Raw genomic sequence first — 23,738 nt, forward strand, 5'->3', positions numbered from 1 at the left:
TGGAAGGAGGAGAAGGGGGAAAGCGCTGCCCGAGGCGGAGCCGGGCGGGGCGGAGGGCGGGCGAGCTCCGGCGCATTTCTTGCGGGGCCGCCGCGGCCGCCGCTGCTTTGTCTGAGGGGAAAGTTTGGCGGTGGGGCGGGGGTCGAGGCGCTGCCCCGGCACCTGCCGAGGGGGCGGCGGGACCATTCCTTCTTCCCCTGCCTCTCCTCCTCGCCCAGCGCCGCGGCCGTGCCTGGCTTCGCCCGCAGCCGCCGGAGGGGCAGCGCGGCGGGGCCATGGGCGCCTGGGCGACGCTGTGGCTGTGGCTGCTCCTCAGCGCGGCGCTGGCCGCCGCCGCCTCAGGTGAGTCCCGTCAGGTCCCGTCCCGTCCCGCGGGCGGCCGGTGCCGTGTGGGGAAGCTGAGCTCCCCGCGCCGAGGGGAAGTCCCCCGCTCCCCGGGGGTGCCCGGGGCACCTGGCTTCTCCCCGGCGCCGGGCGGGGGTCGGCCTCCTGCCCCCCGCCATTTTGGCTGCCTCTCCACAGGCAGGGCGAGGGGCACCGAGGCGAAGCCGTGCCCGGCCCTCCCCGCTTCTGCCCCTCAGCTTTTCCCGCTCGGGAGCGTTCGCGGGCTGGCGGGGGTGAGGAGCGTGTCCCGCTGCGGGCACGCAGGGCGGCAGGGGTCCCGGGGGTGCCGCCGGGCGGGCTGGGGCTGCGGCGCCATGCCCCTCACGCTCCGCACCTCACGGCGAGGAGGCAGCCCCGGGACAGCGCTGACCCCCTGCCAGCTGAGGAGGAGGGTACCCGAAACGGCTTTTCTGGCTTTTAGTTGCCCAGACCCCCACCCCGAGCACCCTCGAGCTGTCCCGGCACACTCTCCACGGGTGCCCGCGGCGCTGGCGAGGGCTGTGGTGGGGTGCGAGGGGCTGCCAGCCTGGGCAGAGGGGATGGGAGCTGTGGAATGGGTAGCAGGCATCCAGCTTGCCTTGTTTTAGCGGGAGAGGGCTGAGTTCGGCTTGGAGTGTGTGGATGTTGTAGTGAGGGTGCTCTCATAGCGCCTTAGCGTGGGGCTTGGGGTTCTGCCGGCCTTAAAGTGCTCTGCAACGACGTGAAGAAGTTCAAGGTTATGGTCTTGCAGTGCTGCGAGGCGGTGAAGTGTGGGAGCTCAGCCTCATGGCTGCGTTTGTGTTCTTGGGTTCTTTTCCGGCAGTGCAACTGTATCGCAGAACTGTTTCAGTTGGGAAAGACCTCTGAGATCAAGCCCAACCCAACCAACTTAGAGTTGGTTGAGGTGCTGGGGCATGTCCTGAGAAGGGAAGCCCAGCTGGGGAAGGGTCTGGAGAACTGGCTGGTGAGCAGCAGCTGTGAGGGACCTGGGGGTATTTAGTGTGGAGAAGAGGAGGCTGAGGGGAGAGCTTATTGCTTTATACAGCTCCCTGAAAGGAGGTTGCAATGAGGTGGGGGTTGGTCGCTTCTCTCTAGTATCAGAAGACAGAAGGCAAGGAAATGGCCTGAAACTGTAGCAGGGGAGATTCAGGTTGGAGATGAGGAACAATTTCTTTGCTGCAAGAGTGATCAGGCTTTGGAACAGGCTGCCCAGGGAGGAGGTGGAGTCCCCGTCCCTGGAGGTGTTCAAGAGAGATGTGAACATGGCGCTCTGGGACCTGTTTGGATGGCCATGGTGGTGTTGGGTTGATGGCTGCTCTTGATGATCTCCCTAAAATGTGTCACAGTGCCACTGAGGATTTAAAAACCTTACAGACAGGGAAAAATGTCACCAACAAAATAGCACCAACATTTCCTACTTCTGCTTCAGAAGCTGTAATTACATCTGGTACCCTTCGTGCCAGGCACTATAAACACATCGCGCAAGAGCAGTCGTGTGCCGAAGAGATCTTCAGGGGCCAGAGCACAGGGAGCAGCAAGGCAGCAGGCTGAGAGCTGCTGCCTCAAATAGTCCAGGCAGGCAACAGCAGGAATGAGGCAGACCCTCAGAAATGTCTCTCAGCTCTGCAGACTGCTCCTTGCACTGCACTCTGCAGAGACAGGCTCACTCCAGCCCATGTGGGGCTAGAAAGCAAACTCAGAGGCTGCTTTGATGGAGGGGCAGAGCCAAAGTCGAGATTGATCCCTTGCTGATTACCAAAGGGGGATGCTAGGAGATCATGGAATTGTTTGGGCTGGAAAAGACCTTTAAGATCATTGAGTTCAACCATCAGCCTAAGCCCACCATGGCCCCAAGTGCCATGGCCACACATTTCTTGAACACCTGCAGGGATAGGGACTCCACCACCTCCCTGGGCAGCCTCTTCCAATCCCTGTCCACGCTTGCAGCAAAGACCTTGTTCCTAATCTCCAATTTCTTTAGTGCCAGGTATGAGTTTGGGGGAAACATGGCTGGGCTCTTGTGGCTCAAGCTCTCAGCAGGGCACCTGCTGCACCCTCTTGTAGCTGAGCTGGAGACCAGATTTGAAGGAGGAGGTTTTGGCTGGAGGCAGTGTAGCTCCAAGCTTTGCTGGACAAATTTGTCTCACCTGCATTTTCTGGGAAGTACCACTCCTGAGTGAGGAAATCCTTGGTTCTCTGGAGGGGGGTGGGGGGTGTCATGAGGCAGCTTTTCCTATGTTCTCTTTTCATCTTGGAGTTTCTTGGGTTGGTTTTGATTTCCCAATCTTGTTAGGTTTTTCAGTGGACACTTGTTGGAAAGGCACTGTTTGTTTCCTAGAAAATCAATGGGGGGAAAAAAACCCAAACCACCCTCTCCAGAAACTTCTTCATGGGTTCACTTCCTACCCCCTTGGTTTGATTTCTTGAAGTGGAACAGGCACTCCAGCATCTCTCTGTACTTCAAACCAGAATGGGAGCTTCAGCTTTTCTCAGGTGGCATCACTGCCTGTACTGGGCACCGGTGAGGCCACACCCTGAGTACTGGGTTCAGTTTTGGGGCCTCTCACTACAAGATGGCCATTGAGGTGCTGAAGCTGCATCTCTGATTTGTCTGTGTCCTTGACTTTCATCTGGCAAAAAATGGGCACCAATGCTATGATGCTTCATCAGTGGTCAGCTGAGGTGCTCCAGAGATGTCCTAACTCCATTTGAAGACCATCTACATTATTGTGGCAGGTCTCTCTTTCTGTCTCTGCCTTGTTTGGGCTACACTCTGAGTTCTTGAGTCTGCCTTGGCCAGAGACCCTGACACTGCAGTCTGAAGCTTGCCCAGGGCTTGCTTTGCTGCACCAAAACTGCCTTTGTGCTGTGGCTGTCAAGTGCATGGCCAGAGGTGGTGGTGGTGTGAGGTTCACTGGAGATGCTGCTAATGGTGTTGCTCACTTCTAATCTATTTCATTTTCTCTTTTGTCCCATAGGTGCCTGTGTCTACCAAGGGTTGTTGTTTGAGGTAGGTGAGCTCCAATGTGTTATTCTGTGGGAAATGTTTGGGAAGCTGCTGTTGAACTCTAGCTCCTGGTTGCTGTGACCCCTGCCAGTGGGCTGGCTGATCCTTGCAGCAGGTGACAGAGCTGTGAGCCCTCAGCCTGCTGGCAAACAGCAGCTAAAGAGCTCTTGCCCTTGGAGAGGTCAGAACTTGGTAGCAATAGCTCTGTCCTCCTGATGTAAGGAGGTGCCATTGGTGGGATCCACAGCAGGGACAGCTGCTGTCTGCCCTCCTTTTCCACTTCCACTCTGCCTTTCATTGCTAAACCATTTTTCCCCATGGGAACAGCCAGAGACTGGAATCCTGTCCCAGGGGAAGCAGTGGAGTCTCCTGCACTGGTCAGATTCTGGGATCTTTTGGAAGATCTGCTTTTGTTTCTCTTTTGTCTGTCCTGCTTTGGTGTTGTGCAAGGTAGGGTTTCTCTTACGTATTTTAGCAACAGCCTGGCCCCATAAGGTTGCAGGCTCCTTTGCAGTGAGGTTCAGAAGGATCTTTTGACTGTGGAAGGGTGGTGAGACCTCTACATCCCCTCACACTGTGGAGGGGAGCGTGCTGGATTTACCACAGACACTTTCATCTCCTCTGACCTGCCCTTCTTGCAGTGCATAAATATCTTTTTGTGGGGGAAGATCTAAGCTCACAAGATGTGAGAGTGTCAATTCTCCTTCATGCTTCAGGCAGATAAATCTCTGTGAGATCAGAGGCAAGCCTCTTGAAATCCCCCAGGAGAAGGCATGATGTTCTGCATCCTAGGAGTGGGCTGTGCAGTGCATTCTGCTTGGTGCTGAGGTTCAGAGCATGCAAGGTGCAGGCAGCTCTGCTTTAGGAAGTGGACTCAGCCTGTCTGTTCTTTAGGTTTGTGCCACTTTAGCAGCTTAATAACTCTGATAGGTGAAGTGGGGTTTAGTTGACCATCCTCTGCCTCTGAAGTCTGGCACAGTGGACCACAGCACCCTCTTAATCCATGATCATTTCCCCTCCTTTTCAGTCTTGCATGGCAATAGACATTTTGTTCTGCAGGTACCAGCGAGGGGGCTGAGCTGATCTTCAAGGTCATATCTTTTCCTCAGCATCCTGTTTGCTCAGATCCCTGCCTTAGCCTCTGCAAGCAGCTGATAAATCCCCATATTCAGGCTGAGGAGATGATAATTTCTCCTCTGACAGCTTCAATAAGGAGCCTCCTTGTTAAAATCAGCAAGCAGTGCTAGGTGAGGGCTTCAATGAAGTCTCTACACTTCATATTTTCAGTGCCTTGTGGATGGTGCCAGCATGTTTTTAACCTGACTGAAGCCACTTCATGCCTCTCTAATTCATTGGCTTTTTTGGGTGTATTTATAGAAGGTCTTTTTTTCAAGCACTGCAGCAGGAGTGATGAGAGCATCTGGTTAAATCCATCACATCTTGCACAGCAGCCTCTGAGCAGTTATTCTCAGATGAAATAGGTTAAAAAATAACCTGGGTCATTGAGCCTTTCCCCCTCTGGATGGTTACAGCAATATTTTAAAGGCTTTAGCTATTTAATGCCATTAGAATGCCCCAAGTGTCACCACTGAGCTTTGCTGAGATGGAAAGCACCTAAGTTAGCTGTGAGAGCTGGGAAAAAAAGAGGCACCTTGCAGCTTGGTTCCAGGGAGCTCTGCCTGCAGCCTCTTGTTTTACTGCAACATCATAAAGAATGCATCTGGAGGCTTGAAGGTTCTAGAGGGAGTTTACTTTCTGTCCTGGGGTCACCTGCTTTCTGTGGTGTTCCACAGCAGTCTGTGCAAGCAAATCCACAAGTGGACTGAGTTCAGCAGCTCAGTGTGGCAGGATGATGGGAAAGGATCCTGGATTTGTATAGAATCCTAGAAAGGTCTGGGCTGGAAGGGACCTCCAAAGCTCGACCAGTCCAACCCCCTTGCAGTCAGCAGGGACATCCTCTACTAGAGCAGGTTGCTCAGAGCCTTCTCAAGCCTCCCTTTGCATAGCTCCAGGGGTTGGGCCTCAACCCCCTCCCTGGGCAACCTGTTGCAGTGCCTAGTTGAGAGGTGTCCCTGCTCATGGCATGGAGGTTGGAGTAGATGATCCCTGAGGTCCCTTCCAACCTGAGCCATTCTCTGAAGACCTTAACTTTCAGCTCTTGTTGGTCAGTATCAAATTTCAGTTAAAATGTCCCAGTTTTGGGTGTGCATCAAGTTCAGTTGGAGTCCCCATACACCAGGCAGGAAGCAGGTTAGGACACTTGTGAAGTTTGTTTGGTTTTGAGTAGTGAAACATCTGGCATAAAGTTGTTCAGATTAACACAGGAAGAAGTCACAGAATGAGGGGAGTTGGAAGTGACCTCTGGAGACCATTGAGCCAAACCCCTCTGCCCAAGCAGGGTCACCCAGGGCAGGTCACACAGGAACACATCCAGGTGGGTTTTGAAAGTCTCTGGAGAAGGAGACTCCACCACCTCTCTGGGCAGCCTGCTCCAGTGCTCTCCAGAGGTCCCTTCCATTCTGTGGCTCTGTGAACAGCAGTGACCCTTCCACTGCAAGCCTGCTGTGCCCGTTCCCTCTAGGAGCTATTTAATATGCACAGCAGAAATGCAGCCACCCCAGCACCATAAACTTCAGAGCATCCCAGCAGCATGTGGCTCTCCACAGCTGCTTTCAAGGCTGACAGACACTGAGCAGTGATATAAAATCAATGCACCCAGCTGGAGGAGCTTCAAGTTGAGGAGTTTTGTCCCAGCTATTCTTTGTCTTCCTGAAAGCACTGAGGAATATCTTGGGCTCTGTGTGAAATTCAGCAGCAGCTGGAGAGCTGATGTCTGCTGAGGAGGCTCAGAGGATGATTGATCTTGGACAGCTTGGAATCAATTAATTTTAACAAGCCTGTGCCACCACTGTGACAGTGAGGGGAGGAGCAGGCTGGCATTTCTGATGGGGACATGAGTCATTCAAGGGATAAAGGGAAAAAGGAGGTGGTCAGGGATTGGAATGGTTTCCCTGGGAGGTGGTGGAGTCTCCATCCCTGGAAGTAGTCAAGACATATGTGGCCATGGCACTTGGGGACGTGGTTTTGTGGCCATGGTGGTGTTGGTTTGATGATTAGACTTGATAATCTTAGAGGGTTTGTCCAACCAAAACAGTTCTGTGGTTCTATGAAACTTAAGCTGCAGGAGAAATTCCACAAGAGACTACTGTCATAGAACCACAGAACAGCAGGGGCTGGAAGGGACCTCTGGGGATCATCCAGTCCAGGCCCTCTGTCAAAGCAGGATCACCCAGGGCAGGTAACACAGGAACACAGCCAGGTGGGTTTGGGAGCTCTCCAGAGAAGGAGACTCCACAACCTCTCTGGGCAGCTTCCTCCAGCACCACAATTTTCTGCTGTCTTTTCCAACACAGAACAGGAACCACAAAGTCTCCTGACTGGGTTTTTTTTTTTGCTCCAGGCTTCTGTCCTGATTTTCTCTCTCCCAAAGCTCCTGCTGCACACACCATGGAAATACCACTTCTGTAAAGAGCTGTCTGGGGATCATTAAAGCCATATTGACTTTCTTGATCAGTTCAAAGACCTTTATGAGTCACCTGATGACCATGAAGGTTATGTTCCTGGGGTGTGATTACAGGTATTTGAGGAGCCCATAAAAGCAGTAAGATGCCCAGAACTGTGCCCCACTGGGTGATTTCTGCAGCTCTCAATTCCTCTGCTGAAGAGAGGGGAAAATCAGTTTTCAGCTGAGCTGTCATTTATGGCCTGCACAAGACAGACAAGCACAGGCTGATTGTTCAAATGTGAAAGTCAGGTCTGACACAGAAAGATGTAATGAAGTCCCTTCTGGAGAAAAACAGTCTGTGACTTCCAGTCCAAACATCATCTTGATGAGCTTCATACACACTCCACTGCTCCACAAACAGCAGTGTTGGCTTCTGCTTCCATCAACAGCAGTGGAAGAGAAAGAGTCCAGGTTTGATGAGGGCCATTCTCCACTTTTGCTTTTGTCTGATAACCCACTGCAGGCACAGCTCTTTGATTTCCTCATAGAGACATTAAGGTTGGAAAAGACCTCCAAGATCATCAACCTTCTTCTATCCAACACCTCTGGACCATGTCCCCAAGTGCCATGGCCACACCTTTCTTGAACACCTCCAGGGATGGGGACTCCACCACCTGCCTGGGCAGCCTCTTCCAATCCCTGACCACTCTTGCAGCAAAGAAACTTTTCCTCATACCCAGCCTAAACCTCCCCTGGTGCAGCTTGAGGCCATTGCCACTTGTCCTGTTGTTAGTTACTTGGGGGAAGAAGCCAGCACCAGCCTCACTCCAACCTCTTTCAGGGAGCTGCAGACAGCAACGAGCTCTCCCCTCAGCCTCCTCTTCCCCACACTAAACATCTCCACTTCCCTCAGCTGCTCCTCCCCAGCCCTGCTCTCCAGACCCTTTACCAGCTTGGTTGCCTTTCTCAGGACATGCTCCAGCACCTCAAGGTCTTATTACTTGTTTTTTGTCAGCTGTGGGACACTGCTTCCAGCTCCTAGGCTGCTACCTCTACTCCCAGCCCCAGAGCAGGGAAGTTTTCAGTGCAAGGCCCAGCTGAGGCACCCACCCCAGCATGACAGTGATTTGTTGGCCAGTTTCAGCCCAGGGGAGGTAAGTACCTTAGAGGCAGGTCCCCAGATGGTGTAAGCTGTCACCTTCCTCTAGCTGCACTACCTTTTGCTGCCCACAGGTCTCCTCATTTAAGCATTTTTAAAGCATTTGAGTTGTTTTTCTTTCTTCTGGCCAGACCTGATTCCTATAACTAAGCATCACAAGCCCTGCTCTAAAGAGAGCATGCAAATGGCAAACCTGATGGAGGCTGTGGCAGGCTCGAGGGGAGGGAGGGAATGAGGAAGTGACCTAGCAGAGGAAAAAGGATTTTGTTGTTACTTTTTTTCAGGCTGAGAACTTAAAAAGGGAGCAGTCAGTGACAGCCTACAAGATGCTGTTTCCTAAACAAGGTTGCTTCAGCTGCAGGCACAGGGCTGGGAGGCAGAATGACTTGTGAAGTGAGGAAGCCCTGGGTAATTGTTGTGGGGAATGAATCCATGAGAAACCCAACATCTCCTGCCAAGGCTCTGGCCAGGAGCTCCTCTAACTGGGTTAATCATCTACCTCAGTCAGAGTTTGTGGCTGAGCAGCTACCAGCCAGGAGGAGCAGTGGAATGGAAAATGTGGAACAGGGCAGCTCTTGTAAAGACCCTGATCTCCAAATAAAGCTGGTGCCAGGTGCCCTCCCACAGCACAGGGAGGAGGGGAAAGCCTGAGCCTTTCACCAGACAGGACACAGGATGGAGGGGAGAGACCTGTGGTGATAGGACAAGGGACAATGGTTTGAAAGTGGAGCAGAGTAGATTTAGGTTGGATGTGAGTCCCATGGAGGGCTCCCAGGATGCTGAAGGGACTGCAGCACTGCCCTATGAGGAAAGGCTGAAAGCCCTGGGGCTGGTTAGTCTGGGGAGGGGAAGACTGAGAGGGGATCTGATCAGTGTCTATCAATAGCTGAGGGCTGGGGGTCATGAGGGAAGGGCCAGGGCCAGGCTCTGCTCACTTGTGCCCTGGGATAGGACAAGGGGCAATAGATGGAAACTACAGCTCAGGAGGTTCTACCTCAACATGGGGAAGAACTTCTCTGCTGTGAGGGTCACAGAGCCCTGGAGCAGGCTGCCCAGAAAGGTTGTGGAGTCTCCTTCTCTGGAGTCTTTCCAGCCCCGTCTGGATGTGTTCCTGTGTGACCTGTGCTGGATTCTGTGGTCCTGCTCATGCAGTGGGGTTGGACTGGATGATCTCCAGAGAGCCCTTCCAACCCCTAACATCCTGTGAGCCTGTGATCAGGAGGAAGTTCTGCACCATGAGGGTTGCCCAGGGAGGTAGTTGAGGTCCCATCCCTGGAGATCTTCAAGGACAGGCTGGAGAAGGCTCTGAGCAACCTGCTCTAGTGGAGGATGTCCCTGCTGACTGCAGAGGGGGTTGGACTGGATGACCTTTGGAGGTCCTTTCCAACCCAAACCATTCTATGATTCTGTGCTGCTGTAAGCTAGAGTTGTATGGATGTTATAAATGCAGAGCTTTGTTCCCTGCCAGAGCTGAGGATGTACCCCCAGGCTAAGGAGCAACATTTAAATCACATTATTTAGCAAAGCAAAAACATTTGGAGCATTTGAGAGTCTGCAAGCAAAGCCTTCAACTGAAATCTTTAGTTCTGATCTCATCTTTTCTGCCTGTGGAGTTTTGCTCCCCTTCAGAAGCTGAAGTGGAGCTCATTTTCCATTGCTAATTTGAAGCATTCCCCAACCTGAAGCACTCTGCACCTGCTAACATTTATTTCTAGTAGTCACTCAATTTATTCAGAATAGAAGCTATCCAGAGTGGGAGACTTAAAATTCAGGGGAGGGAGGGGGGAAACCCAACAACAATCCAACAAGCTTTCCTATTTGTTATATTCCCTCTTCCATTTCTGACTCAGCACAAACTCCAAATGCAAAGAGAAAGCTGATTTTTAAAAGCACCAAATCAGGCTTGCTTTCAACTGCTGGCAAGGAAATGTAGGCATGGCACTGCAGGATGCTGTCAGGTTGATCAGGAGATGCTAAAGGCTGCTGGTTGCTTGGACAAAGAGCTGTTGTAGTCACAGCAGAGCATAGACTCACACTCAACCTGTGACAGGACAAGGGGGAATGGTTTGGAGCTGAGGGAGAGCAGGGTCAGACTGGATCTTAGGTGGAAGTTCTTCAGCATGAATCACAGAATCACCAAGGTTGGAAGAGACCTCAGAGATCATCAAGTCCAACCTGTCACCACAGACCTCATGACTAAACCATGGCACCAAGTGCCACATCCAGTCCTCTCTTGAACACTCCACCACCTCCCTGGGCAGCACATTCCAACGGCTAACCAACTCTCTCTGGGAAGAACTTTCTCCTCACCTCCAGCCTGAACCTCCCCTGGCACAGCTTGAGACTGTGTCCTCTTGTTCTGGTGCTGCTTGCCTGGGAGAAGAGACCAACCCCCTCCTGGCTACAACCTCCCTTCAGGGAGTTGTAGAGAGCAAGAAGGTCTCCCCTGAGCCTCCTCTTCTCCAGGCTCATCAACCCCAGCTCCCTCAGCCTCTCCTCACAGGGCTGTGCTCAAGGCCTCTCCCCAGCCTCGTTGCCCTTCTCTGGACACCTTCAAGAGTCTCAATGTCCTTCTTAAACTGAGGGGCCCAGAACTGGACACAGTACTCAAGGTGTGGAGGGTGGTGAGACTCTGGAACAGGCTGCCCAGGGAGGTTGTGGCTGCCTCCTCCCTGGGGGTGTTCAAGGCCGGGTTGGATGAGGCCTTGAGGGATCATTCCTGGTTGAGCATTGGCCATGGTGGGGAGGTTGGAGTAGATGATCTCTGAGGTCCCTTCCAACCTGAGCCATTCTGTGATTCTATGACTAAAACCATTTCCCCTCAAGAAAAGCTGCTTGGCTTGTTTGATGCTTTTTAGCCTTTAAAAAACAATCAGGGAACTTCCAAAGGGAGCTGCCAGTGCAGAAATTCATCCCTGCAGACACCACCAGCAGCTGTTGCTACAGCCAGCATCCGTGGTTTAGCAGAGCCAAAAGCAAACTGTCCTGGAGGCTGCCCAGCTGGGCTTGCCCTGCCTTAGTGCAGTGCCTCCCAGCCATGAAGTGTCATTTGTCAAGTCACACTTTCAGCCCAGCCAGCTCCCCCCTCAATTCACAGCTCCCAGAGCTGAAAACCCTGCTTGGCACAAAGCAGCTGGCAGGAAGATGCAGGCATGGACTTGATCAATACCTCCCACGTGCGTTTACATTCCCTGTGGTATGAATGCCTCCTCATCCCCACCTCCACTCCCCTCCAGCTAAGGGGAGGGGGGAAGGCATAGTAATTGGGTATTTTCTCTTTGTGAGGGAAAGGAGTGGCTGCACTGCTGGTGTGGATCTGAAACCTCCCTCAAAGGTGAGGACAGAGGGAGGAACACAAACCTGCTCAGCACAGTTGGCAGTCAGAGAAGGGTTTGTCCTCACAGGAGGCACTTGAGCAGAAGCTGACCCTGTGCTAAGTCAGGCAAGCAAGGTGCAGAACTTTTGTGGTGTTAGCAATTGGAGCAGCCCTGCAGTGCTTTGCATTCTCCATGCTTCAAGCTTCCCTTTCTGCACCAAGGGGTTTTCAGTTGACTTCAGAGTATGGATGTGCAGCAGGAGTGGGACAGCCACAGGTCACAGAGCAAGACTTGCAGCAAGCAGCATTCCTGTAACAACCCAGCAGCAGCTCACCTACAACCACTGGGGCAGGAAACACTGAGAAAAGCCCAGACTCACCCCCCAGAACCACAGCATGGTTGGAAAGGACTTCTAGAGATCATCCAGTCCAACCCCAGAGCAGGGTCACCTAGAGAGGGTCCCACAGGAACACAGCCAGGTGGGGCTGGAATGTCTCCAGAGATAGAGACCTCCCTCTATCTTCATGGTCTCCTCTGGACCCATTCTAACAGTTTGATGTCCTCCTCCTGTTGGTGGCACCATACCTGGCCCCAGTGCTGCAGGTGGGGTGTCATGAGTGAGCAGTAGAGGGGCAGCAGCACCTCTCTGTGGTGCTGGCCACGCTGCTTTGCTTGCAGCCCAGGACATGGTTGCCTTCTAGGCTGCAACCACAAGCAAGTCCAGGGGATGCTTTCTGGTGTTCACTCTCCCAGCAGTATGGATGTGAACTATTTTTGCTACAGGCTTGCCCTGACCCTTGGCTGCAAGATGATGAGAAAGCAAGACAGCTATGATTTGTTGCCATCCATGCCTGGAAACCTCCCTGAGACTGTGCTGACAGCAGCCTCTGTCTGGAGTGACAGAGCAGGCTTGTGTGAGGATTGCTGGGCAGGTTAGGAAGCCAATACCCACCCTGGGCTGACATGGAGAGCAGCAAAGCTGGGGAGGGGTCTGGAGCACAGCCCTGGGAGGAGAGGCTGAGGGAGCTGGGGTTGATGAGCCTGGAGGAGAGGAGGCTCAGGGGAGACCTCATTGCTCTCTGCAACTCCCTGAAGGGAGGCTGGAGCCAGGTGGGGGTTGGTCTCTTCTCCCAGGCAAGCAGCACCAGAACAAGAGGACACAGTCTCAAGCTGTGCAGGGGGAAGTTTAGGCTTGACCTTAGGAGAAAGTTCTTCCCAGCAAGAGAGATTGGCCATTGGGATGTGCTGCCCAGGGAGGTGGTGGAGTCACCATCCCTGGAGGTGCTTAAGAAGAGCCTGGCTGAGGCACTTGGTGCCATGGTCTGGTTGATTAGATAGGGTTGGGTGATTGGTTGCACTTGATGACCTTGGAGGGCTTTTCCAACCTGGCTGATTCTGTGATTCTGATCTCCTGCTTCATCTGCCCATCTCTGGAAGGGGATGCTGGAGTGTCTGTAGCCTTGCCAGTTTGCAGAGAGCCTGGAGGTGAGGCCAGAGTGGCTTAGAGAAACGTGGTCAGCACATTGCTATTTGGGGAGCCCACATTCCTCCTCTCCAGCTCTGGAGGGCTGGCTTCTCAGCTACTGTAAAGGGTTTCAGCTGCTTGGATGTCAGTGGAGCTGGGCGTTTTCCCAGCTGAGCACTTGACCCTGAGGCTGGCAGTCAGCCCTTGAGCCACTGAGCTGATTTAATACATGAAGCAAAGCTGCAAAGTGGCAACTGGCACCCAGTTGGTGTTGTCCTAAAGGGGGCATGGCTTTGGTTTTCCCTTCTGTCAGAGGTTTGCAGCAAGCCCAATCACTGCTTTGCCTCTGGTTCTTATCAGTACTCAGGGTGTCCTCAAGGTTGAGGTTAAGCCAGATGCTTAACCTCTGGCTCTGATGTGGCTCTGAGCAACCTGATCTAGTGTGAGGTGTCCCTGCCCATGGCAGGGGGGTTTGGAACTAGATGATCCTTGAACTCTCTTCCAACCCTGACAATTCTTTGATCCTATGCAGCAACATCAGCCCTGGTGTTAGGTGAAGGGTGTTGGGGACTGTGTGTAGATGGAGAGTTGTGAGCTGCATTCCCTCAAGAGGTGCTTCTGGTGTCACCTCACTGCTTTTTTTAGTATCATCAGTGAGCTACTGGTGTCTGCTGGGCCCTGAGTTACTCCATACTCTGCACACTCTGGGGAGGAAAAGGCTGAAGGAGGCTACAAGAAAGCTGGGGAGGGACTTCTGACAAGGGCTTGGAGTGACAGGATCAGGGGCAATGGATTGGAGCTGGAAGAGGGGAGATTGAGACTGAAGATTCAGGAGAAATTCTTGCCAGTGAGGGTGGGGAGACACTGGCACAGGTTGCCCAGGGAGGCTGTGGATGTCCCCTCCCTGGAGGTGTTCAAGGCCAGGCTGGATGAGGCCTTGAGAGACCTGGGCTGGTGGGAGGTGTCCCTGCCCATGGCAGGGGGGTGGACCTGGAGGATCTTGAAGGTCCTTTCCAATCCAGCCCATTCCCTGATGTACTCTGGAGGTGCTGGTGTGTCCTGGGCAGTGTGCTCTGGCATCCAGGCTGCAGTTGAGGCCCCCAGGGAGGAATGGTGTTGGGTGGTTTGTTGGACCCTCTCTTCACCCACTCTGGTGCCCTGATGCTGGGTGCAGCCCATGTGCTGCTGGGGGCTGTGTGGCTGTGGCAGCAAGGGCTGTGTCTGGAGCTCTGCTCATGTTTCTGCAGCACTGTCTGTGGGGTTACTGCAATGAAAGCTCCTTGCCAGGCCCTCTGAGGGCTGGAAATCCATCCCTGCTTTACCTCTGGCTTCCCTGGGAGCAGCTCCTGGCTCTGCTTTGTGCTCCTCTCTCTGTTTCCTGGCACAGCAGTTGCTGTGACTGCTGAGAAGTCAACTGAGGTCTTTCTGCTGTGGTTTCTTTTTCTCTTGGCACAGTTTGGTGGCTGGGAGGTGACCATCCCCTCCTGTCTGAAGGAATTAGATGCTGCTGGTTTAGCATCCAAAGGAGCTGCATCTGGCTCCTCTCCCCTTCATTTCCCCTTTCTCTTAATCACCATTTGATACAGACTTCCAGAGGGTTTCCTGAGGAGCTCTTGGCCTCCTTGTGTTCCAGTTGCTGGTTTATTGACTACCTGCTCCATATGGTGACCTTGAGATGAAGGCAGTGCAGCTTAACTGGTGTGCTGGAGTCTTTTGCTCTCCTTAAAACACAGGAGACACTAAAAATGTATCAGTGACAAGGCTTTGGTGTAGGGAAGTCCCTGGGATCTTTCCCTTCTCCCATTCTCTTTCTCCTGGTGTTGTCCTGGGCTTTTTATTACCTGCATGTTTATGCATCAATAGAAGTTCCTGTGGGCTCCCTGCCTTTCTGCACAGCACCTTTGCAGAGCTGTGTTTGCATGAGCCTGGCTGCAAATCGTGGCAGCTCTCAGAGTCCCAGCATGGTGGGGCTTGGAAGGGACCTCTGCAGATCATCCAGTCCAACTTCCTCACCAGAGCAGGGTCACCCAGAGCAGGTTGCACAGGGTCACAGTGCCCAGGTGGGCTTTGAATCACTCTAGAGAAGGAGACTCCACCACCTCTCTGGGCAGCCTGCTGCAGGGCTCCAGCACCCATAAAGAAGCTCCTCCTCATGTTTAGATGGAACTTCTGATGGTCAAGTTTGTGACCATTGCCCCTTGTCCCATTATTGGACACCACTGAACAAAGCCTGGTGCCATCCTCCTGCCACCCACCCTTGCAGTATTGATCAGCACTGATGAGCTCTCCCCTCAGGCTGCCCTTCTCTCTGGAGTCCCTCAGCCTTTCTTCATAAGAGATGTTTCAGCCCCTTCAGCATCTTCAGAGCCCTTTGCTGTGCCCTCTCAAGCAGCTCCCTGCCCTTCTTGAGCTGGACACAGTTGTTGTATCAGATGCTGGAGATGGAGGAAAATGTCTTTGCTGCAAGAGTGGTCAGGGGTTGGAAGAGGCTGCCCAGGGAGGTGGTGGAGTCCCCAGCCCTGGAGGGGTTCAGGAGATGTGTGGCCATGGCACTTGGGGACGTGGTGTGATGGCCATGGTGGGGTTGGGTTGCTGGTTGGAGTGGATGACCTTAGAGGTCTTTTCCAACCCAAACAGTTCTATGAGTCTATGAAATTGTGGTGAAGATGAATCCTGGAATGGTCTGGGGTTGCAAGGGACCTCCAAAGATGATCTAGTGCCACCCCCTCTGCTGTCAGGAGAGACCTGCTCAGCTGGATCAGGTGAACCTCAGCCCTGTGTGTCACACAGGTCCTGAGCCCTGCCCTGCAGATGTGAAGGAGACTCCAAGGTTTCTCATCCTCCAGGCTCCCAGCGTGGCTCCCAGCTGGGTGGCTCTGCTGTGAGCTCCACCCAGGGCACAGGGGTACCCACAGCAGCTGCCCTGTAGGGGTAAAGCTCATACCCTGAAGCTTTCAACTCTCAGAAGCAGCTATGGACATCACCTGCCAGGTCTGTGGAGGAGAAACAGCCCCCCAGCCCCCAGCCTGGGAGCAGATGAAGAGGGAAGGCAGCTGATTGGATCTTGGTTGTGTGCCCTGGGCTTTACTGGAGATTTGTTTGCTGCCAGCTGTTTTGCTGAGCTGATTTTGTCCCTGCAGTTTTGTGTGCCCTGAGGTCTCCTGGAGATTTGGTTGCTGCCAGCTGTTCCTCTGCTGTGCTGAGCTGATTTTTGTGTGCTCCAGAGGGACCCTTGGTAAACGCAGGGCTTTGAGGTTACAAGAGCCCCAAACCCAAACCTGGGCAGAGTTGAGCAGCCCAAACAAAAGGGCTGCTGCAGAAAAGCTTGTGTCTGGTTTCTGAAATGCTTTTGCTTTGTAAGTCTTTGGTTCAGGATGTAGCCCAGCTCTGCTGAATTCAGGGGAGACCTCATTGCTCTCTACAACTACCTGGAGGGAGGTGGTAGCCAGGTGGGGGTTGGTCTCTTCTCCCAGGCAACCAGCAGCAGAACAAGAGGACACAGTCTCAAGCTGTGCCAGGGGAGGTTCAGGCTGGATGGTAGGAAGAAGTTCTTCCCAGCAAGAGAGATTGGCCATGGGGATGTGCTGCCCAGGGAGGTGGTGGAGTCACCATCCCTGGAGGTGTTTAGGAAGAGACTGGATGAGGCACTTGGTGCCATGTCTGGTTGATTAGATGGGGTTGGGTGAGAGGTTGGACTTGATGATCTCAAAGGTCTTTTCCAACCTGGCCTGGTCTGGTCTATTCCATTCTTGGATGAGGCACTTGGTGCCATGGTCTGGTTGATTAGATGGGGTTGGGTGATTGGTTGCACTAGATGATCTTGGAGGTCTCTTCCAACCTGGTTGATTCATGATTCTATGGTAATGTGTCCCCTTGGCTGGGGCTGGAGGTGAAGGTGCTCCAGAGAGAAGCAAACACTTCTGCTGTCACCTTGGCCCTGTCACTGACACCCTCAGCTAAGTCCCTGCTCCTCTGCCAGCTTTTGTTTCCCTCTCAGCTTGAGGTTATCTCTGCAGTCCTCCTATCAGCTGGCACTTGCTGTTTGTGCAGAGCACTTGGGCTGGGGGGACCCTGAGCTTGTCAGGGCCTCCCAAACTCTGTAACACACACACACACACACACACACACACACACACACACACACACACACACACACAGGAGTTAGCAGTGAAAGTTGGCCAGCATCACAGTGAGCAGAGGTGCTTCAGTTTGTTAGTCTCACTTGGAATGTTTTGTCAGACCTGAGGGCTTCTTGCACCTCTCTTTTTACCCCTGTCTTCATTTTGTCTTCTTCCTCAGTCTCTTCCTGTATCCCCTTTGAATCTTTTGCTTTTGCTCCTGTCCCTCTGTGACAGACATGACCAAAGTACTGCTCTGGCAAAGCCCCAGAGATCTCTGTCAGTGTTTCAGGGTCCTGCTGTGGCCTCAGAGAACAGAAGGCTACAGCCAGACCTAACAGCAGCCTTCCAGTCCCTGAAGGGGGCTACAAGAAGGCTGCAGAGGGACTAGTTGCAAAGGCCTGCAGGGATAGGACCAGGGACAATGGTTTGACATTAGAGAAGAGCAGATTTAGATTGGATGTGAGGAACAAGTTCTGCACCATGAGGCTGCTGGAACAGTGGAAGAGGTTGCCCAGGGAGGTGGCTGGGGCTCCATCCCTGGAGATCTTCAAGGTGAGGCTGGAGAAGGCTCTGAGCAACCTGCTCCAGTGGAGGATGTCCCTGCTGACTGCAGAGGGGTTGGACTGGCTGAGCTTTGGAGGTCCCAAACCATTGTGTGATTTATTAAGGAGTCCAAGTATGCTGCTGCAGAAGGGTGTCTGTGAAGGTGGCTTGGAGAAGGCTGTCCATGAACCCCAGGAGAAGGCAGGTTTGTAGTTAGTTCAGCTGGTGAGCTGTGAGTGCCTTGCTGCTGCCTTGGCAGAGGGCTGCCTGATGGGTATTTGAGGAGGCACAGCAGGGTGGCTGCAGGCAGGCTGGAAGGTGTGCAGGGCATGGCCAGAGGCAAGGTAATGCATTTAGGAAGAGCCAGCAGGGACCCTGCTGATCTGCTGGGGATTTGATTTTGTAAATCAAACTCTTCTGTCCCTGAGCAAATGGCTCCAGCAGCAAAGGAAAGGCAGCTACATTCAGCTGAGGAATTAAAGAGCCTTTCCTTGTCAAGAGGGAGAATCATTGAACAATTTCCTGAGGGGTGCTAGGAATTATTCTGGATCACTGGCAATCTTTAAATCAGTCTTGGCTTCTTTTTTTCCCCCCCCTTAAAGTTATGCTGTGCCTAAATTGCAGCTTTTGGACCAGAGTCAGGAATTCATTTCTTCACAGAATTCAGCTGGCACAGGGGCTGCTGGTGTTGAAAGCCAAGCAAGCTCCATGTCAGGATGGAAGCCTCTCAAAGCACAGCAGCACACAGACAGTGGCAGGGAGGGGCAGTATTCAGCTCACCTACTTTTTAATGTCACACTGAAGAGGAGGCTGCAGTGCCAGAGTTTGGTGTCTTCACTGATACTCCTGTGTGTGTTAGCAGAAGATAAATCCCAGATCTGTTCCAACATCCAGCTCTGGAGCCCTCAGCAGAGGAAGCACAGGGAGCTGGTGGAGCAGGTCCAGAGAAGGCCACAAGAATGATCCAAGGGCTGGAGCACCTCTGCTGTGACCCCAGGCTGGGAGAGTTGGGGCTGTTCAGCTTGGAGAAGAGCATGCTCCAGGGAGACCTTCTGGGGGCCTGTCAGTGTCTAAAGGGGCTGGTCAGAAAGCTGGGGACAGACCTTGGAGCAGGGCCTGTTGTGACAGGGCAAGGGGTGATGGTTGGAACTCAAAGAGGGAGATTCAGACTGGAGAGAAGGAAGAGATTTTTTTTACACTGAGGGTGTTGAGAGCCTGGCCCAGGGTGCCCAGAGAGGTGGTGGATGCCCCATCCTTGAAGCCATTGCAGGTCAGGTTGTGTGGGACTGTGAGCAGCCTGCTGTAGTTGCAGATCTCCCTGCTGACTGCAGGAGAGTTGGACAAGGTGACCTTTAAAGGCCTCTTCCAACCCAACCCATTCCATGATTCTATGATGCTATGATTGAAGGCTGTGTCTTGACTGCAGCTAAGTCTTGCTGAGGAAGCCCTGTGCAAAATGCTCTAGTTGGAAGGGTCCCTTCTGAGTGCAGGGGGATGGACAAAATGCCCTTTGAAGGCCCCTTCCAACCCAGGGCAATCTGTGAAACTACACAGAAAAGATCTGCAGCCATGGATGGTTGAATCATTTGTGTGCCTCAGTCCTTGCTCTGGGGAAGGGGAAAGGAAAGAGGGGAAAGGGGAAAGGAAAGAGGGGAAAGGGGAAAGGAAAGAGGGGAAAGGGGAAAGGGGAAAGGAAAGAGGGGAAAGGGGAAAGGAGAGAGGGGAAAGGAAAGAGGGGAAAGGGGAAAGGAGAGAGGGGAAAGGAAAGAGGGGAAAGGGGAAAGGAGAGAGGGGAAAGGAAAGAGGGGAAAGGGGAAAGGAGAGAGGGGAAAGGAAAGAGGGGAAAGGGGAAAGGAGAAAGGGGAAAGGAGAGAGGGGAAAGGAAAGAGGGGAAAGGGGAAAGGAGAGAGGGGAAAGGAAAGAGGGGAAAGGGGAAAGGAGAGAGGGGAAAGGAAAGAGGGGAAAGGGGAAAGGAGAGAGGGGAAAGGAAAGAGGGGAAAGGGGAAAGGAGAGAGGGGAAAGGAAAGAGGGGAAAGGGGAAAGGAGAAAGGGGAAAGGAGAGAGGGGAAAGGAAAGAGGGGAAAGGGGAAAGGAGAGAGGGGAAAGGAAAGAGGGGAAAGGGGAAAGGAGAGAGGGGAAAGGAAAGAGGGGAAAGGGGAAAGGAGAAAGGGGAAAGGAAAGAGGGGAAAGGGGAAAGGAAAGAGGGGAAAGGGGAAAGGAAAGAGGGGAAAGGAAAGAGGGGAAAGGGGAAAGGAAAGAGGGGAAAGGGGAAAGGAAAGAGGGGAAAGGGGAAAGGAAAGAAGGAGAGGACTCATTCCTGCCTGCCTTAACTGACAACATCCAGCTTATTTACAGCCTCTCCCTGTGGGTCATGTTCTCCACTGGCTGCTGGGACTGGCCAGCTGAATGCAGAGGAATGATGATGGCATAAACCTGCCTGGAGCTGGGAATTATGGAGGGTGGAAGCTTGTAGTGCATTAGAAACACAGCTTGCAGTAACAAGCTGTGCAGTGTTCCAGCTCCTGGGAGGATTAATTACAGATGGTAGCTGTGACAGCTAAATCAAGGACCTCTCATCTTATGTAAACTTCATTAACCAAATCTGGGAGAGCTGGGCTGGGCTGGTGAGGGGAGGAAAGGAAAAGACTCTGTAGGAAGTTAATAAAACAACCCCACAGCCTTTCAGTGTCTACAGCCACTGGGAAAAACCTTTCTTGAATGGGAGAATTTTAAACCACACATTTTTGACCATAAGCCCTGGTGGCCTGAGTGAAGGACAACCTGCTGCTGGTGTCTGCTGAGCTCCTCACAGCCAGCAAGTCCTCTTTTATGGGATGTGCTAAATCCTTCCTGATGTCCTGCAGCCACCTCTGTTTGATCAGCTCCTGCTTGGTGGTGGAGATTCACAGATTGCATCAGGTTGGAAGGGAGCCTCAAAGGTCATCTTGTCCAGGTGCCCTGCAGGGAGCAAGGACACCTCCAGCTAGAGCAGGCCACATCAAGTCTGATCTTGAATGTCTCCAGGGATGATCTGAGATGAGATCTGAGAGGAAAAAGCACAGTGTGTCCTGAGAAAGGCAAGAGAGCTGGGCAAGGCTCTGGAGAGCAGGGCTGGGGAGGAGCAGCTGAGGGAGCTGGGGGTGTTTAGTGTGGAGAAGAGGAGGCTGAGGCCAGACCTCATTCTCTCTACAGCTCCCTGAAAGGAGGCTGCAGTAAGGTGGGGGTTAGTCTCTTCCCCATAGTATCAGGTGATAGAAGGAGAGGCAATGGCCTGGAATTGTGCTAGGGGAGGGTTAAGTTGGAGATGAGGAAAAGTTTCTTTGCTGCAAGAGTGGTCAGGGGTTGGAAGAGGCTGCCCAGGGAGGTGGTGGAGTCCCCAGCCCTGGAGGGGCTCCAGAAATGTGTGGCCATGGTTTGATGGCCATGGTGGTGCTGGTTGAAGGTTGCACTCAATGACCCTGGAGATCTTTTCCAACCCAAACAGTTCTGTGAGTCTAGGATCAGTTTCATTGTTGGTGTTAAGGTTGATTATGGTTCAGGGTTTCTGGGAGGCTTTGATTCTAACTTTGGCTGCATGCTCATGTTTAAAAGTGAAGCCTTTCTGTATGCTGATAGCAGAAGAGGTATTTTCTGGCTCCAAGAAGAATCCAGCAGATGCAGGCTTGCCATCTGAGGCTGTCATTCAACACTGCACTGAGTCACAGGCAGCTGGCTGCTGCTGCTGAAGGGGGTGGGCACCTTCCCCCTGCCTCCTGCAGAGGCAGAAGCCTGAATCAGGGGGAAGTGGAGAAAACCTCTTTGCTGAGTTAGCAAAGTGGATCTGCCCAGCACAGGGTCCTGTGAATGGCAGTGCTGGAGCTGGGAAGCAGAGGAGCAGGAGAGGTCAGGGGAGAGAGTTCACAGGAGAGGCCACAGGGGGATTAGTTGATCTGTAACTCCTCATTTCACCCTTAACTTGCTCATTGCAGGAGTGAAGCACTGAAAAGCCAATTGAATTAACTGAGCTTTTACTTCCCAGGCAGGAAGAATTAACCCAGCAGGAAAAGCTAAGCTGCTGCTTTGGAGCAGTTCTGCTTTCAGTGTGCTGTGTCTTGATGGCCAGAGCCAAATGTTTGTGTTCTAGTTTAATTCAGTTGTTCCTTTGGAGCTGGGGTTGTTCAGCCTGGAGAAGAGAAGGCTCCAGCAAGGCCTGATAGTGACCTTCCAGTATCTGAAGGGGGCTACAAGAAGGCTGCAGAGGGACTGTTTGCAAAGGCCTGCAGGGACAGGAGAGGGGGCAGTGGTTTGAAATGAGAGCAGAGCAGACTGAGATTGGATGTGAGGAACAAGCTCTGCACCAGGAGGCTGCTGCAGCACTGCAACAGGTTGCCCAGGGAGGTAGCTGAGGCCCCAACCCTGGAGATACTCAAGGTGAGGCTGGAGAAGTCTCTGAGCAACCTGCTCCAGTGGAGGATGTCCCTGCTGAGTGCAGGGGGTTGGACTGGATGAGCTTTGGAGGTCTCTTGCAACCTCAAAGCATTCTATGAACTGACTGTTTCCCATCACCTCTCCATCCTCTCCCCAGCCCCTCTCCATGGGCAGTGCTTTACTAGTGAGTTGTGGAGCTCTTGCAGGATCACAGAGTGGTAGGGCTTGGAAGGGACCTCCAGAGATCATCCAGTCCAACCCCCCCTGTCAGAGCAGGATCACACAGGGATGGATCCAGGTGGGTTGTGAGAGTCTCCAGAGAAGGAGGGGGGAGGCTAAAGCCAGGCTGTGAATTTAGCAATTCTGGTTGTGTTTTGCTTCTTTTCTCTGCTCTTTTAGCTGTAGAGGGACTCCCCTTGACTGGCAAAAGGTCAGCTGGATACAGGGTTCTGGGAGAATGGGACTGAACATTTTAATGCATAAATTGAGGCCTTGGAGCTTGACTTTCCTGCCCTGGTCTGGAAAATGTTGACTTTAGAAAATTCCATCTTTCACTTGTAATTTAGGAGGGCTTAGGAGAGAAACCACTCCTGCCTAGAGGTTCTTTTTTGAGGTAGGAAGCTCATACCTGCTGTACTCTTGAAACACAGCAAAATGTCAAGCAATGACATCATTTCAGCTGTTGTATTGCCATTCAGTCTGGGATATCAAGGGCAGTTTTGTCCTTGAAGTGTTCTTTAAGGAAGCCAGGACTAGAAGGAGGACCCTGCCCTAGCCTGTAGCTAGGTGCTCCTAGGAATTGCTGCTGGTTCCCCATGGTTTAGATGCAGCTGAAGGCCTTTGGGCCTCATCAGATAACATGATCTAGGCTCTGTGTGGCAGGAAGAGTAGGAACCTTTATAACTGGTCATAAATTGCTGCAGAATTCCTTTTTCTTCTCCTGTCAAAGCTACTCCCCTAAAGGGAATCCTCAGTCCTGCTCTAGAAATGTTTTGTGGCTGCTCCTTGCAAGTAAGGAAATACAACACAACAGCTACAGAATCATAAAGGTTGGAAAGGACCTCTAGGGTGATGGAAGCCTAGAATGGTTTGGGATGGCAGGCACCTCCAAAGCTCATCCAGTCCAACCCCCCTGCAGTCAGCAGGGACATCCTCCACCACAGCAGGCTGCTCTGAGCCTTGATCATCAGGTCCAACCTTCTACCCAACATGTCCATGACCAAGCAATGCCTGTCCCTTCTCTCCCTCACTCTCCTCAAATCCAAATCTGTCCCAGCTGCAAATGACTTGGAATGGTCCTGAGCTGTAGCCAGAGTGAAGATGGATTCCTGTAGTGACAGGAGGAGAGGCAATGACTTTGAGCTGGGAGAGGGCAGACTGAGACTGGAGATGAGGAAGAAATTCTGTACAGTGAGGGTGGAGAGACACTGGCACAGGCTGCCCAGGGAGGCTGTGGATGTCCTGAGGTTCAAGGCCAGGCTGGATGAGGCCTTGAGCAAGCTGGGCTGGTGGGAGGTGTCCCTGCCCATGGCAGGGGGCTGGACCTGGCTGATCTTGAAGGTCCCTTCCAACCCAACCCATTCTATTATTCATTTTTTCAGCTTTTGTCACTTTTTTCCCCCCATGGCCTATTGCTGGGACACCTCTTGCTGTCTACAGACCCTGGCTGGGGAAAGGTTTTCACAGGATCATGGAATGGTCTGGGTTGGAAAGGACCTCCAAAGCTGACCTAGTGCAACCCTGCTGCAGTCAGAGTTGGCAGCAAGCCTTTTCTGTTGGACTGGACAGGCAGACAGACCAGGCATCCTGGGGGACCAGAGCCTAGTGCCATATTTGCCCTTCTTAGAGAAC

General features: G+C 52.8%; 1 protein-coding gene across 1 annotated transcript in view; it reads left to right on the top strand.

Annotated features, from left to right (window-relative positions):
* Nucleotides 1–275: 275 nt before the first annotated feature.
* Nucleotides 276–23,738, top strand: part of FRAS1 (Fraser extracellular matrix complex subunit 1) — a 143,571-nt gene continuing 120,108 nt past the window's right edge. Inside the window, exons 1-4 of the mRNA XM_054172504.1 lie at nucleotides 276–342; nucleotides 582–776; nucleotides 1,071–1,133; nucleotides 3,342–3,373. Of these exons, the coding sequence (XP_054028479.1) occupies nucleotides 276–342; nucleotides 582–776; nucleotides 1,071–1,133; nucleotides 3,342–3,373 (357 nt within the window). The remainder of the gene's footprint in view (nucleotides 343–581; nucleotides 777–1,070; nucleotides 1,134–3,341; nucleotides 3,374–23,738) is intronic.

The sequence above is a fragment of the Dryobates pubescens genome, chromosome 24 (genome assembly GCF_014839835.1).
Source record: "Dryobates pubescens isolate bDryPub1 chromosome 24, bDryPub1.pri, whole genome shotgun sequence".
Classification (NCBI taxonomy): domain Eukaryota; kingdom Metazoa; phylum Chordata; class Aves; order Piciformes; family Picidae; genus Dryobates; species Dryobates pubescens.